Source organism: Oncorhynchus mykiss, chromosome 17 (genome assembly GCF_057628025.1).
Source record: "Oncorhynchus mykiss isolate SJ-2025 chromosome 17, ASM5762802v1, whole genome shotgun sequence".
Classification (NCBI taxonomy): domain Eukaryota; kingdom Metazoa; phylum Chordata; class Actinopteri; order Salmoniformes; family Salmonidae; genus Oncorhynchus; species Oncorhynchus mykiss.
The window spans coordinates 63,011,685-63,027,500 of record NC_143038.1 but is presented as its reverse complement, the minus strand read 5'-3'; the positions used below and the strand labels follow the sequence as shown (position 1 = coordinate 63,027,500).

General features: G+C 44.8%; 1 protein-coding gene across 4 annotated transcripts in view; it reads right to left on the bottom strand.

The window, feature by feature from the left end:
• The window catches only part of LOC110493268 (voltage-dependent calcium channel subunit alpha-2/delta-2), a 304,480-nt gene that overhangs the window by 187,377 nt on the left and 101,287 nt on the right, over positions 1 to 15,816 (bottom strand). For all 4 annotated transcript variants that reach the window (XM_036948226.2, XM_036948227.2, XM_036948228.2 and 1 more), the window contains exon 3: positions 11,127 to 11,243. In XM_036948226.2, coding sequence (XP_036804121.1) covers positions 11,127 to 11,243 — 117 coding nt within the window. The remainder of the gene's footprint in view (positions 1 to 11,126; positions 11,244 to 15,816) is intronic.

Sequence of the window (15,816 nt, the reverse complement as noted above, 5' to 3'; positions counted from 1 at the left end):
TTGCCACCGGTGCTGTCGTCATGCATTGTGGACTCGCCAGCTGCTGCCATGTTTGTGCTGTTTGGAATAATCTGTGTATTCTAAAACTAGTCTTTTCTGGTGATTTAGAGTTGAATACCTCAAGTCTTTATTACTAGGACACAGAGATGAAACACATAAACAGAAAGATGCAGAGTGAACCTGTTAACAAAACCCCACAGACTCCCTTCTCCTGTCACCAGAGAGAGAGGAAGAGCAGTAACCATCTCTCTGATCCTCCTGCAGTGTCATAACCAATAGTCAGCGCCGTGCCCACTCCTCCAGATGATCCTTCCTCCTCAACAGCACCAGCTGAATCTACAACCACATTCCACCAACACTTCCTCAGACACCTCTCCATCTGTGAACTTCCACTGACGGCTATTTCACTCTGAGAATAATGGAGATCTGTCCTATACTGAACAAAAATATAAACGCGACAAGCAACAATTTCAAAGATTTTACTGAGTTTCAGTTCATATGAGGAAATCAGTCAATTGAAATAAACAAATTAGGCTCTAATCTATGGATTTTACATAACTGGGAAAACAGATATGCATCTGTTGATCACAGATACCTTAAAAAAAATTGGCTTCACAATGAGCTTTAGGATCTCAACACTCGTCAAATTGCCTATCACTAAAATGTAATTGTGTTAGTTGTCTGTAGCTTATGCCTGCCAACCCCACCGCCACCATGGGACACTCTTTAAACAATGTTGACATCAGCAAACCGCTCCCCTACACAATGCCATACACGTGATCTGCGGTTGTGAGGCCAGTTGGATGTATTGCCAAATTCTCTAAAATGACGTTGGAGATGGCTTATGGTAGAGAAATTAACATTACATTCTCTGGCAACAGCTCTGGTGGAAATGGCCCATTTTAGAGTGTCCTTTTATTGTCCCCAGCACAAGGTGCACCTGTGTAATGATAATGCTGTTTAATCAGTTTCTTGATATGCCACAGGTAGATAGATTATCTTGGCAAAAGTGAAATGCTCACTAAAAGGATTTAAACAAATTTGTGGACAACATTTGAGAGAAATAAGCTTCTTGTGCGTATGGAACATTTCTGGGATCTTTTATTTCAGCTCATGAAACATGGGACCAACACTTTACATGTTTATTTTTTGTTCAGTGTCTATAGTAAAGTAGTAGTGATGCAATTGTGTAATGTTTTATTTAACATTTTTAGTCTCTGGCTAAAGCACTGAGGGCTAAATGTAGCTGTTTTAAATTGGTGATTCGTGCCGGGTGCCTGTCAAATTAAAGTGAGTCTCTGAAGCATCTGAAAACTCACTGGGATGCAGACTCAAGTCATCGACCACCTTAGACTATCTTAGGAGGGGGTCAGGTTCCTGGGAATCTGTTAGTGTGTGGGTGGATGTGTTTGTGTGCACGCATGCACGTGGACAGGCATGATTGTGTGTGTGTGTATGTGGTGTATGTGTACCAGTGAGTGCTTGCATGTGTTTGCGTGTGTGTGTCTTTGTAAATTATTTATCTATGTGTAACACGATGACAGATGACACAGAGCTTTCCCCAATCCAGTCCTCATCCCCTCCTGGTCCTGGTCCATCTGTGTCGACTTGGTTTCTATGGTGAGGCCAGGGGAAACAGAAGCTTACTGATTCATTCTGTCAAGCACACTTTTGCCATCCCTGCATAGTGTCCGGTCAGAGCTCCTGCATTCCCTCACAATCACAATCAGTATGACTGTAGAGTCACAGAGCATCTCTGTCATGTCTGCACAATACCCACCCCCACCACCACCACTACGACCACCACTACGACCACGACCACAACCACCACCACGACCACAACCACCATAACCACCACCACAACCACCACCACGATCACCACCATGACCACGACCACCACAACGACCACCACCACCACGACCACAACCACCCTAACCACCACCACAACCACCACCACAATCACCACCATGACCACGACCACCACAACGACCACCACCACCACGACCACCACCACGACCATCGTGACCACCACCACCACGACTACCGTGACCACCACTACGACCACCACCACCACGACCACAACCACCGTGACCACCACTACGACAACCACCACAACCACCACCTCCGCCACCACGACCACAACCACCACCACGACGACAACCACCACCACCATAACTACCACCACAACCACCACCACGATCACCACCATGACCACGACCACCACAACGACCACCACCACCACGACCACGACCACCGTGACCACCACCACCACGACCCCCGTGACCACCACTACGACCACCACCACCACCACCACAACCACCACCTCCACCACCGCCACCACAACCACGACCACCACCACCACAACCACCACCTCCGCCACCGCCACCATGGTGATATAGAGTTGAATACCTCTGGAAAACAAGAAGCACTCAAGTCTTTATTACCAGGACACAGAGATGAAACACATAAACAGAAAGATGCAGAGTGAACCTGTTAACAAAACCCCACAGACTCCCTTCTCCTGTCACCAGAGAGAGAGGATGAGCAGTAACCATCTCTCTGATCCTCCTGCAGTGTCATAACCAATACTCAGCGCCGTGCCCACTCCTCCAGATGATCCTTCCTCCTCAACAGCACCAGCTGAATCTACAACCACATTCCACCAACACTTCCTCAGACACCTCTCCATCTGTGAACTTCCACTGACGACTATTTCACTCTGAGAATAATGGAGATCTCTACTGCATATTAAAGTAGTAGTGATACAATTGTGTCTTTTTTTATTTTACATTTTTAGTCTGTGGCTCTTTAAATCACTGAGGGCTAAATGTAGCTGTTTTAAATTGGTGATTCGTGCCGGGTGCCTGTCCAATTAAAGTGAGTCACTGAGGTGTCTGAAAAATTGCTGGGATGCAGACTCAAGTCATCGACCATTTCAGACTCTCTTAGGAGTCGGTCAGGGTCCTGGGCGATGTGGCGTATGTGTGTGTGGTGTGGTGTGGTGTGTGGTGTGTGTGGTGTGTGTCTACGAGTGTGTGTGTGTGTCTTTGTAAATTATTTATCTACTGTATGTGTAGCACGATGACAGATGACACAGAGCTGTCACAGTCCCTGTCCCCGTCCCCCTCCACCCCGCCCTCGTCCTGTGTTGTCTTAGTATCCATGGTCAGGCCAGGGGAAACAGAGTCTTAGGCAGGGTGACTGACTCATTCTGTCAAGTGCATTTTTGCCATCCCTGCATAGTGTCCGGTCAGAGCTCCTGCATTCCCTCACAATCACAATCAGTATGACTGTAGAGTCTCTGTCAGCATCACTACTATGTAATGCCCACCTGGCTGTAGAAGTCAAACCATAAGCTTATACCTGCCTTGATACCTGAAAGGAAGCGGTCCAACTCGTTGTCATGGAACTAAGTTAGTTCTTACTCATTGATGTCTGTCTGGTGTGCAGAAATATTTAAGCTCTGAAACCATGAAGTGAAATATACAGGAAAAGCAATATGTGTATCACCAATACAGCCCAAAAGCCTCCATTCATTGACAGACTATATACGTACAGGGGTATACAACTAGATTCAGCACCGGGACAATTTCTGTCATAGCTATGTCACGCCCTGGCCTTAGTTATCTTTGTTTTCTTTATTATTTTGGTTTGGTCAGGGTGTGACATGGGGGATTTATGTGCTTTGTCTAGGGGTTTTGTATGTTTATGGAGCTGTTTCCTTTCCAGTTAGTTTTGTATTTTTTGGGGCTGTTTCCTTTCTAGGTAGTTTTGTATGTTTATGGGGCTGGTTCCTTTCTAGGTAGTTGTGTATGTTAATGGGGCTGGGACCTGTCTAGGTAAATTGTATGTCTATGGTTGCCTAGATTGGTTCTCAATTAGAGGCAGCTGTCTATCGTTGTCTCTGATTGGGAACCATATTTAGGCAGCCATATTCTTTGGGTATTTTGTGGGTGATTGTTTCCTGTCTTTGTGTTTGCTGCACCAGTTAGGACTGTTTCGGGTTTGCCACGTTTATTGTTTTGTATTCTGTTCATGTTAAGTTTTCTTATAAAAAAAACATGAACTCTAACCACGCTGCATTTTGGTCTGCCTCTCCTTCCCAGGAAGAAAGCTGTTACCAGCTAATGATCGGGGGGGCGTAAAAAATGTGTACACTGCAAATTGAGCACAACTAAGCCCAAAAAGAGGTTGTATCTTAAAATATAAATTATTTCATACCTTGATTACATTGAGATACGATCACATGTGGGCTCCCGAGTGGCAAGGTTGTCTAAGGCACTGCATCTCAGTGCTAGGGGCGTCACTACAGACCCTGGTTCCATTCCAGGCTGTATCACAACCGGCTTTGATTGGGAGTCCCATAAGGCGGCGTACAATTGGCCCAGCATCGTTTGGGTTTGGCCCAGGGTAGGCCGTCATTGTAAATATTTTTTTCTTAACTGACTTGCCTAGTTAAATAAATGTGTCTCTTTTTTGCTGTTCTGGGAATAAGCTACTTGATAAAAGATTTCATAAATTAAAACAAATTAAAACACATAAACTCAAATCTATAGTGGAGGAGTACAGAGATGTACATAACTGGATCAAATCAACCTTGGTCCCTTTTTGTATTCCATCAGTCCCTTCTCATTGTGCTATGAGAGATCCCATCCAACAGACCCTGATCGACACCCCTATCATGCTGCCTCCTTGGCATACAGACTTTGATTAACAGCCTGCAGGATGTTCAGCCTCCAGCAGGCCTGGTTCACAGCCTCCAGCAGGCCTGGTTCACAGCCGTCAGCAGGCCTGGTTCACAGCCTCCAGCAGGCCTGGTTCACAGCCTCCAGCAGGCCTGGTTCACAGCCGCCAGCAGATCTGGTTCACAGCCGCCAGCAGGCCTGGTTCACAGCCGTCAGCAGGCCTGGTTCACAGCCTCCAACAGGCCTGGTTCACAGCCGCCAGCAGGCCTGGTTCACAGCCTCCAACAGGCCTGGTTCACAGCCGTCAGCAGGCCTGGTTCACAGCCGCCAGCAGGCCTGGTTCACAGCCTCCAACAGGCCTGGTTCACAGCCATCAGCAGGCCTGGTTCACAGCCGCCAGCAGGCCTGGTTCACAGCCTCCAGACATGCAGACCTGGTTCATAGATTTCACTAAACTCTTAGAAAAAAGGGTTCCAAAATAGTTATTTGGCTGTCCCAATAGGATAACCTTTTTTTGGTTGCATGTAGAACCCTTTTTGGTTCCAGTTAGAACTCTTTTGGAATCCATGTAGAACCCTCTGTAGAAAGGGTTCTACACGGGACCGAAAAATGTTTTTACCTGGAACCAAAAAGTGTTCTACATACAACCAAAAAAGGTTCTTCAAAGGGTTTTCCCATGGGTACAGACGAAGAACCCTTTAAGGTTCTAGGTAGCACCTTTGTTTATAGGAGTGTGGGCCTGGTTCGCAGGGACACAGCAGCCTAACTGTACCTCCAGCTGCCGCTGAGACACAGAGCGGAGGGAGAAGAGACGGAGCGGAAGGAACCCGGGAAGAGAGCGGCAGGCCCAGATCACTTCAACAGAAATCACTTCTGCCTGGTGTTTTATACACTTGACGGGTTACATGGAGGCCTCTGTTCTATATCATGCTCCCGGTTAAAAGGCTGTCAAACAACCACCTCTCGTAAAGCTAGGTGTTCAGGTGTGTGACTTGATGCTCAGATAATACACACACACACACACTTGTCGCAGACACACACACACTTGTGAAACACACAGGCACACATAGACAAAGGCACACACACACATTTCTGAGTCTGCAACACTATTTTCTCTTCCTCTATTCCACAGGATATTAGTTATGGAGGGCCCCTGTCATGTAACAGAATAACACATCCAGAGTTTACTGTACTGTATCATCATTCTGGAGGAGTTCCTGAAACTGCTGGCCCCTGCTGGTTAAAACTCATTGCTCACTGCTGAATAGTGTTTCTTGACTTCACAGCTAAACATCTTACTTTGGACAGCGTCACTGATTTCCGCTGAGGGTGAGAAGGGAAGCCAGGAGACGGATGGATGGATGTTGTCTCCATGCTATAATGACAACAGCATGCAATACAGTTGTTTCAAAGCTTCCCACTGGGCACACACTGGTCGAATAAACATTGTTTCCACATAATTTCAATGAAATTACGTTGAACCAACATGGAAAAGACATTGAACTGAAGTCTGTGCCAAGTGGGTCGAGGCATTACCAAGACGGGATACAATTTCACATGAATGTATATGAGAGAGCCTGGAGTGTTATGAGGTGGTTTCCATTTCCAGCGGTTGGAACTAAGCATTTAGAGTCGCTTTGCATTTGTTCATCAGCAGATATAAACGTACTCCCCCCCCACAGTCTACTTAAGCAATAAGGCACAAGGGGGTGTGGTATATGGCCAATGTACAACAGCGAGGGCTGTTTTTATGCACGACACAACGCTGTCAGCCAATCAGCATTCAGGACTCGAACCACCCAGTTTATATTAACGTATGACCATCCCAGGAAAGGACTTAATGGTTTGCATTTACACAACTCACATTTCCAGCTATTTGTCGCTCCCATTCTGATTACTGTGCTGGTTTCAATCTTTCAGAATGCATGGGAGTAAATAACCATTAAGGAGGAAGTAGAAATTGGCTGGTATAAAAAGCAACATCAACACAACCAACCTGGATATGAGTTTGAGACATCCTTATCTCCACTCTGCATAAGGAGTCTGGTTCCATTCCCACTGTATACAGTATGAATACCGAGTGGAGTTGAATTGATTCAGCTGTCATGAATTTTCTGTTTAGTATGAGAATGTATAATGTGGCGAAATGAAACAAATGAACGGTTTTATGTCGTTTTATGAGCCTCGTACTCTTAAATTACCACAAAATGACTCCGTGACAATCCCCATCCTCTGTTCTCTCCTTTAGTGTATTCCAGAGTAATCTCTCTCTCACTCTCTCTGTCTCTTTCTCCAACCATCCCCGTCTCCCTCTCTCTCTCTCTCTCTCTCTCTCTCTCATTCCAACCATCTCTCTCTCATTGCTCATTTTTAAATCTATGAATTTCTGAACTTAATTTCCCTGGTTTTTCCCGAGCCTCAGGGGCCATTCTCATTCCATCACTTCTCTTTTTTCACCTCGTTTCCTCTCCTCCCTCCTGTGTGAACAGTGGAGACAGGATGTGAGGTGACGTGTGGTCCGGGAGGTTAGGCCAGCAGGAGGATGGGCACGATGGGCACACAGGCATGGGGAGGGGAGAGGCTTGGGCACTGCACTGAGCTCACAGGGCACCCCTGCCAAAACAGGCAGCGGAGGGTCAGTAGCAGTGCAATTTCCTTCCCACACACGACACGACCACAGGGCACATCGTGATACCTCTCACTTTAAGGGTCTGTGCCACAGAATTAGCCATGCCTGTCCCTTGGAGAGGCTGTGGTGCACTGCTCAGGGTTACTGTGCCTTCTCATGTGAGACCCTGTGCTGTTAAAAGATACCCTCAAATGTTCCTTCAAGGGACTTGACTGGTGAAAACAGCAGCACTTATGCCTCGAGGGCCCTTTTGAGAGGCAGCACAGAGGGAAGGAGAGTGGAGTACAGCTCCCTCCCCCCTCAGAGCAGTATGGCTCAGTGCTTCCCCTGCCTGTAGGCTTTAGGTCTCCTCTATGGCTGCTTCTCCTCTGCCTGTGGGCTTTAGGTCTCCTCTATGGCTGCTTCTCCTCTGCCTGTAGGCTTTAGGTCTCCTCTATGGCTGCTTCTCCTCTGCCTGTAGGCTTTAGGTCTCCTCTATGGCTGCTTCTCCTCTGCCTGTAGGCTTTAGGTCTCCTCTATGGATGCTTCTCCTCACTGTGTGTTTACCAGTGTTTTAATATACAGCACACACATTTCATGAAATGATGAATATGATGAACTAAATTGATTCAGAGGACATTCGCCTGCGACATTATAAAAAAATAAACCAACTTAGCTCTACTTTAAATTAATATAAACTCTGATTATCAAATGGAGATATGGTTGGGTAAAATTATGCTTTCACAGTATCCTATGGATATGAATGCACAGCTGATTTGAGCGAAACAAACATGTTAACTGCTCTGTTATCCAACCTAATTAATGTATTAACTGCTCTGTTATCCAACCTAATTAATGTATTAACTGCTCTGTTATCCAACCTAATTAATGTATTAACTGCTCTGTTATCCAACCTAATTAATGTATTAACTGCTCTGTTATCCAACCTAATTAATGTATTAACTGCTCTGTTATCCAACCTAATTAATGTATTAACTGCTCTGTTATCCAACCTAATTAATGTATTAACTGCTCTGTTATCCAACCTAATTAATGTATTAACTGCTCTGTTATCCAACCTAATTAATGTATTAACTGCTGTTATCCAACCTAATTAATGTATTAACTGCTCTGTTCTCCAACCTAATTAATGTATTAACTGCTCTGTTATCCAACCTAATTAATGTATTAACTGCTCTGTTATCCAACCTAATTAATGTATTAACTGCTCTGTTATCCAACCTAATTAATGTATTAACTGCTCTGTTATCCAACCTAATTAATGTATTAACTGCTCTGTTATCCAACCTAATTAATGTATTAACTGCTCTGTTATCCAACCTAATAAAGTAGAAGGCCCATCAACATAGTATTTTTAAATCAAATTTTTCGGGATTAGTTCAAACTGTGACTCTATCATGCGCCTTAATATTATGATTGTCTTTTTGAAATATCCCGAACTGATTTTCAATATTTTCTCTCTTGGGGGGGGGAAACTCGACGCCATCAGTGAAGAAACAAACTGCAATTAATCAGAGGGCCTGTCTAGCTATCTTCAAGGACATTCCGTTCCCTTCCGGCTACCCGGATAAGGCACTAAATAAACGTCAGTTAGTGCTAAATACGGCTGCTAGAATCTTGACTACGACCCCAAAATTTGATCAATGCTAACTTCCTTCCCTGCACTGGTTTCCTGTTGAAACTTGAAACGGGTCGGTTGAGCTAACGTAGGTTAATGCGATTAGCATGAGTTTGTAAGTAACAAGAACATTTCCCAGGACATAGCACATGTCTGATATTGGCAGAAAGCTTAAATTCTTGTTAATCTAACTGCACTGTCCGATTTACAGTAGCTATTACAGTGACATAACACCATGCTATTGTTTGAGGAGAGTGCACAGTTTTGAACATGAAAAGTTATTAATAAACAAATTAGGCACAGTTGGGCAGTCTTGATACAAAATGTTGAACAGAAATGCAATGGTTGAATGGATCAGTCTAAAACTTTGCACATACACTGCTGCCATCTAGTGGCCAAAATCTAAATTGCAGCTGGGCTGGAATAATACATTATGGCCTTTCTCTTGTATTTCAAAGATGATGTTACAAAGAAATACAAAATAACAGTTGTTTTCTTCTTTGTATTATCTTTTACCAGATCTAATGTGTTATATTCCCGTACATTCCTTCCATAAACTACAAAGTGTTTCCTTTCAAATGGTACCAAGAATATGCGTATCCTTGCTTCGGGGCCTGAGTTACAGGCAGTTAGATTTGGGTATGTCATTTTAGGCGAAAATTGAAAAAGGGGGCGGATACTTAAGAGGTTTAAGTCATTACTGAAGATTAATCTCTTCAGTAGGTCCTATGATTGAGTGTAGTATGGCTCAGGGGTGCGAAGGTGAACGGCAAGGCACTGGAGCGACGAACCACCCTTGCTGTCTATGCCTGGCCGGCTCCCCTCTCTCTACTGGGATTCTCTGCCTCTAACACTATTACGGGGGCTGAGTCACTGGCTTACTAGTGCTCTTCCATGCCGTCCCTAGGAGGGGTGCGTCACTTGAGTGGGTTGAGTCACAGATGTGATCTTCCTGTACGGTTTTGTGTACCCCTAGGGCTCGTGTGGTGGAGGAGATGTTCGTGGGCTATACTCAACATTGTCTCAGGGTAGTACGTTGGTTTAATATTCCTCTAGTGCCTTGGCAAGTGGGTGGGGTTATATCCTGCCTTGTTGGCCCTGTCCGGAGGTATCGTCGGATGGGGCGACAGTGTCCTCCGACCCACCCCTGTCTCAGTCTCCAGTATCTATGCTGCAATAGTCTCTGTGCCGGGGGGCTAGGGTTAGTCTGTCATATCTGGTGTAATTCTCATATCTTATCTGGTGTCATATGTGAATTTAAGTATGCTCCCTCTAATTCTCTCTCTCTCTCTCTCCCTCCCCTCCCGGAGGACCTGAGCCCTAGGATCATGCCTCAGGACTACCTGGCCTGATGACTCCTGGCTGACCCCAGTCCACATGCTCGTCCTGCTGCTCCAGTTTCAACTATTCTGCCTGCGGCTAGGGAACCCTGACATGTTCACCGGATGTGCTACCTTGTCCCGGACCTGCTGTTTTCGACTCTCTCTCTACCGCACCTGCTGCCTCGACCTCTGAATGCTCGGCTATGAAACTCCAACTGACATTTACTCCTGAGGTGCTGACCTGTTGCATCCTGTACAACCACTGATTATTATTTGACCCTGTTGGTCATCTATGAACATTTGAACATCTTGAAGAACAATCTGGCCTTAATGGCCATGTACTCTTATTATCTCCACCCGGCACAGCCAGAAGAGGACTGGCCACCCCTCAGAACCTGGTTCCCCTCTAGGTTTCTTCTTAGGTTCCTGCCTTTATCTAACCACAGCGGTAGGTATCCTAGTGGTTAGAGCAACGAGCCAGTAACCGAAAGGTTGCTGGATCGAATCTCTGAGCTGGCAAGGAAAAATCTGTCGTTCTGCCCCTGATCAAGCCAGTTAACCCCTGGGCGTCGTGGGTGTCGATTAAGGTGGCCCCCTGCACTTCTCTGATTCAGAGGGGTTGGGTTAAATGCAGAAGACACATTTCAGTTGAATGCATTCAGTTGTACAATTGTATTCTAGGGAGTTTTTCCCTGCTTCTGCATTATTTGTTTTTTTTGCTAATGTAAAAAGGGCTTTATAAATACATTTGATTGATTGCAACCCTTTAAGAAGATATGGAACTAACCCCTCCAGCATGTTCCTTTATGAAAATAACTATTTCCCCCTCTGGAAACATCAACTCTCTAACAGGTGCAGTAGCATCCGCTTACCTCCAGGGCTCTCCTCTTGCTAGTGAGCAGCTTGGCGATGTCTCGTGCCACCCTCTCCACCAGGTCCTTGGGATTGTTCCTCTTGATGTCAAACTGACTCTTCTTCTCATTGTAAATCTACAGAGAGAACACAGGAGTCAAATATTAGTTCAAAACGTCTGTCAGTTTCTGATGTGAGTCATGAGAGCCACGTAACACTGGCCATTGCTATGCTTTCTATTTTCAACATAGCACACACACACTTAGCAGGTCATTTCACGTAGCTAATAGGGCAGAGCTTTCCTTATAGACAGTGCACCCTAACCAGCTGACGTCTGTGGGGTAATACCAAGCCAGCCACTAAATGCACACACAAGCTAAATGTCCAAGATCCCTTAGTGAAAAGTGATAACAGGGAGAGACAAAGACAGAAGCGCGTGACCAGAAACGAGAACAGGGGCGATGACAGCCAACCAGAAGCCAGAATCATGACAGATGTTTGTCCACACAGAGAGGCTGTGAACATCTTTATGGGCTCTGGCCAAAAGTAGTGCTGCATTATAGGCTATAGGGATGTACTGTAGGATGCCATGTCAGACCCAGCCAGAGAAATGGACTCTTCTCCCAGTATCCTCTGTTTCACCTGAACAAGTAGTCCTCAGCAGTGGTTCTGGGTCTTAGCTCTGGCAGGCAGACATGCTCTGTGGACCACAGCAGGCCACGTCCCTTGGGTTTAAAACTGATCCTGACTGCCATACTACACTGTGGTGCAATACGGCACACTTTCACACTGCAAAACCACCCTCACTCTGGCTTGGTGGGCTTGTAGTACACTCTTAGAAAAAAGGGTTCTAAAAGGATTATTCAGCTGTCCCTATAGGATACCCCTTTTTAATTCTAAGTAGAACCCTTTTTGGTCCTATTTAGAACCCCTTTGGGTTCCATGTAGAAACCTCTGTGGAAAGGGTTCTACATGGAACCAAAAAAGGTTCTTCAAAGGGTTCTCCTATGGGGACAGCCAAATAACCCTTTCAGGTTCTAGATAGTGCTATTTTTTAATAAGTGTAGGACTATTTCACAAGCCTTTTTTCATGTACAGTTGATGTGATTAGACTACGTACATTGGGGCTTAGTAAGCTATGTGTAATAAGGAGAAAGCAATGTGTGGGAATGTGTTTTGATGATTAATACATTTACATACTCTCTCTTGATTGGTGCATTAATAAAAGTGAAATTACAACTACAGAAATCTGATTTACTTCCTCTTGTACTTCCTGAAAAATTGTGGAGGGGTAATATTTAAGGCCCGAGGAGGTGTGGTATATGGCCAGTATACCACAGCTAAGGGCTTTTCTTAGGCACGATGCAATGCAATGCCACAAACCCCTGAGGTGCCTTATTGCTATTATAAACTGGTTACCAATGTAATTAGAGCAATATAAATACCCGTGGTATACGGTCTGATATTCCACGGCTGTCAGCCAATCAGCACTCAGGGTTCGAACCCCCCAGAGCTATTTATATGCTGAGATTTACGTGTTTTGTGTGCAGCAATTAGAATAGGAAAATGTCAGCCTCCATCACCCATGATCCATCACTGTCAGGCTAAAAGGTAGGTGTGCAGAGAGGCAGCCAGTAAAATCTGAACTCATCATGAGGGACCACTGTGGCTCGCGGGTCTGAGTACCCACATCCATACCCACACATGCAGTCAGAGCTGGCCCTAGCCTTTTTGGGGCCGTACATTACATTTTGTTTGGGGGCCCTGCCTCTTTGCGAGCAAAAGATTGATAGCGGAGAGACTTTTTCAAAAGAAATTATTCTCCTGCAATTCTACACATTTTACCATAGGGTGGAGATAAATGTTTTCAGATTATAATATGATATTTGAGTTTAGATAGCCGGCCGCTAGACTAATTTACCAATCCAAAAAATTATTGGCAGACATGGGCTAATTGAGTGACTGCTGATCCACGAACAGACTTCGAATGGATCCGCAGGCCTACAAAAGGGAGGCCAGGCCTGCGGGCAACCTGTTGCCCACTCCTGGCCTATATTGTCTTGTTGTGTCTGGCTAAATGGTCAAGAAGAGTTTTTATTTCACCTTTATTTAACCAGAAAGTCAGGAGGTGAGAAGAGCTTTTTCCCAGTGGAGATATAAACATACTGCTGTAGGTGTATGGAAGCAGAAGATCTGGACATACTGCTGTAGGTGTATGGAAGCAGAAGATATGGACATACTGCTGTAGGTGTATGGAAGCAGAAGATATGGACATACTGCTGTAGGTGTATGGAAGCAGAAGATATGGACATACTGCTGTAAGTGTATGGAAGCAGAAGATATGGACATACTGCTGTAGGTGTATGGAAGCAGAAGATATGGACATACTGCTGTAGGTGTATGGAAGCAGAAGATATGGACATATTGCTGTAGGTGTATGGAAGCAGAAGATATGGACATACTGCTGTAGGTGTTTGGAAACAGAAGATCTGGACATACTGCTGTAGGTGTATTGGAGCAGAAGATATGGACATACTGCTGTAGGTGTTTGGAAGCAGAAGATATGGACATACTGCTGTAAGTGTATGAAAACAGAAGATCTGGAGATACTGCTGTAGGTGTTTGGAAGCAGAAGATATGGACATACTGCTGTAGGTGTATGGAAGCAGAAGATATGGACATACTGCTGTAAGTGTATGAAAACAGAAGATCTGGAGATACTGCTGTAGGTGTATGGAAGCAGAAGATATGGACATACTGCTGTAGGTGTATTGCAGCAGAAGATATGGACATACTGCTGTAGGTGTATGGAAGCAGAAGATATGGACATACTGCTGTAAGTGTATGAAAACAGAAGATCTGGAGATACTGCTGTAGGTGTATGGAAGCAGAAGATATGGACATACTGCTGTAGGTGTATGGAAGCAGAAGATCTGGACATACTGCTGTAGGTGTATGGAAGCAGAAGATATGGACATACTGCTGTAGGTGTATGGAAGCAGAAGATATGGACCTACTGCTGTAGGTGTATGGAAGCAGAAGATCTGGACATACTGCTGTAGGTGTTTGGAAACAGAAGAACTGGACATACTGCTGTAGGTGTATTGGAGCAGAAGATATGGACATACTGCTGTAGGTGTATGGAAGCAGAAGATATGGACATACTGCTGTAAGTGTTTGGAAATAGAAGACCTGGAGATACTGCTGTAGGTGTATGGAAGCAGAAGATATGGACATACTGCTGTAGGTGTATGGAAGCAGAAGATATGGACATACTGCTGTAGGTGTATGGAAGCAGAACATATGGACATACTGCTGTAGGTGTATGGAAGCAGAAGATATGGACATACTGCTGTAGGTGTATGGAAGCAGAACATATGGACATACTGCTGTAGGTGTATGGAAGCAGAAGATATGGACATACTGCTGTAGGTGTATGGAAACAGAGGTTCTCTCCTTTATGACTCCTGTATGTGAATGCTGTAGGTGTATGGAAACAGAGGTTCTCTCCTTTATGACTCCTGTATGTGAATGCTGTAGGTGTATGGACACAGAGGTTCTCTCCTTTATGACTCCTGTATGTGAATGCTGTAGGTGTATGGAAACAGAGGTTCTCTCCTTTATGACTCCTGTATGTGAATGCTGTAGGTGTATGGAAACAGAGGTTCTCTCCTTTATGACTCCTGTATGTGAATGCTGTAGGTGTATGGAAACAGAGGTTCTCTCCTTTATGACTCCTGTATGTGAATGCTGTAGGTGTATGGAAACAGAGGTTCTCTCCTTTATGACTCCTGTATGTGAATGCTGTAGGTGTATGGACACAGAGGTTCTCTCCTTTATGACTCCTGTATGTGAATGCTGTAGGTGTATGGAAACAGAGGTTCTCTCCTTTATGACTCCTGTATGTGAATGCTGTAGGTGTATGGAAACAGAGGTTCTCTCCTTTATGACTCCTGTATGTGAATGCTGTAGGTGTATGGAAACAGAGGTTCTCTCCTTTATGACTCCTGTATGTGAATGCTGTAGGTGTATGGAAACAGAGGTTCTCTCCTTTATGACTCCTGTATGTGAATGCTGTAGTTTTAAATCAGACAGGTGTTTCTATTCCCCAGATGTTCCTGTGTTTCCTTCATTCCGTACTTCAATTACCCATCCAGGAAAAGTCATTAGCCTGCACTGCGTAGCTCACCAATGCACTGGAACACACACAGTGTGTGTGTGTGTGTGTCCCCTCAAAACCACAGACCAATAATCAGGTGAACGCGTACATACGCACTGTCACGCCCTGACCTTAGTATTCTTTGTTTTCTTTATTGTTTTGGTTAGGTCAGGGTGTGACATGGGTGATGTATGTGTTTTTGTACTGTCTAGGGGTTTTGTAGGTTTATGGGGTTGTTTACCATCTAGGTGTTTATGTATGTCTATGCTTGACTAGATTGGTTCTCAATTAGAGGCAGCTGTTTATCGTTGTCTCTGATTGGGAACCATATTTAGGCAGCCATCTTCTTTGGGTATTTCGTGGGTTATTGTCTATGTCTAGTTGCCTGTGTCTGCACATTTGTAGTATAGCGTCACATTAGTTTTTTTGTAGTTTGTTTAGTGTCTGTCTTCATTAAAATATAACATGTATTCAAATCACGCTGCGTCTTGGTCTCCTCCATTCAACGAACGTCTCACACACACACACACACACACACACACACACAAATG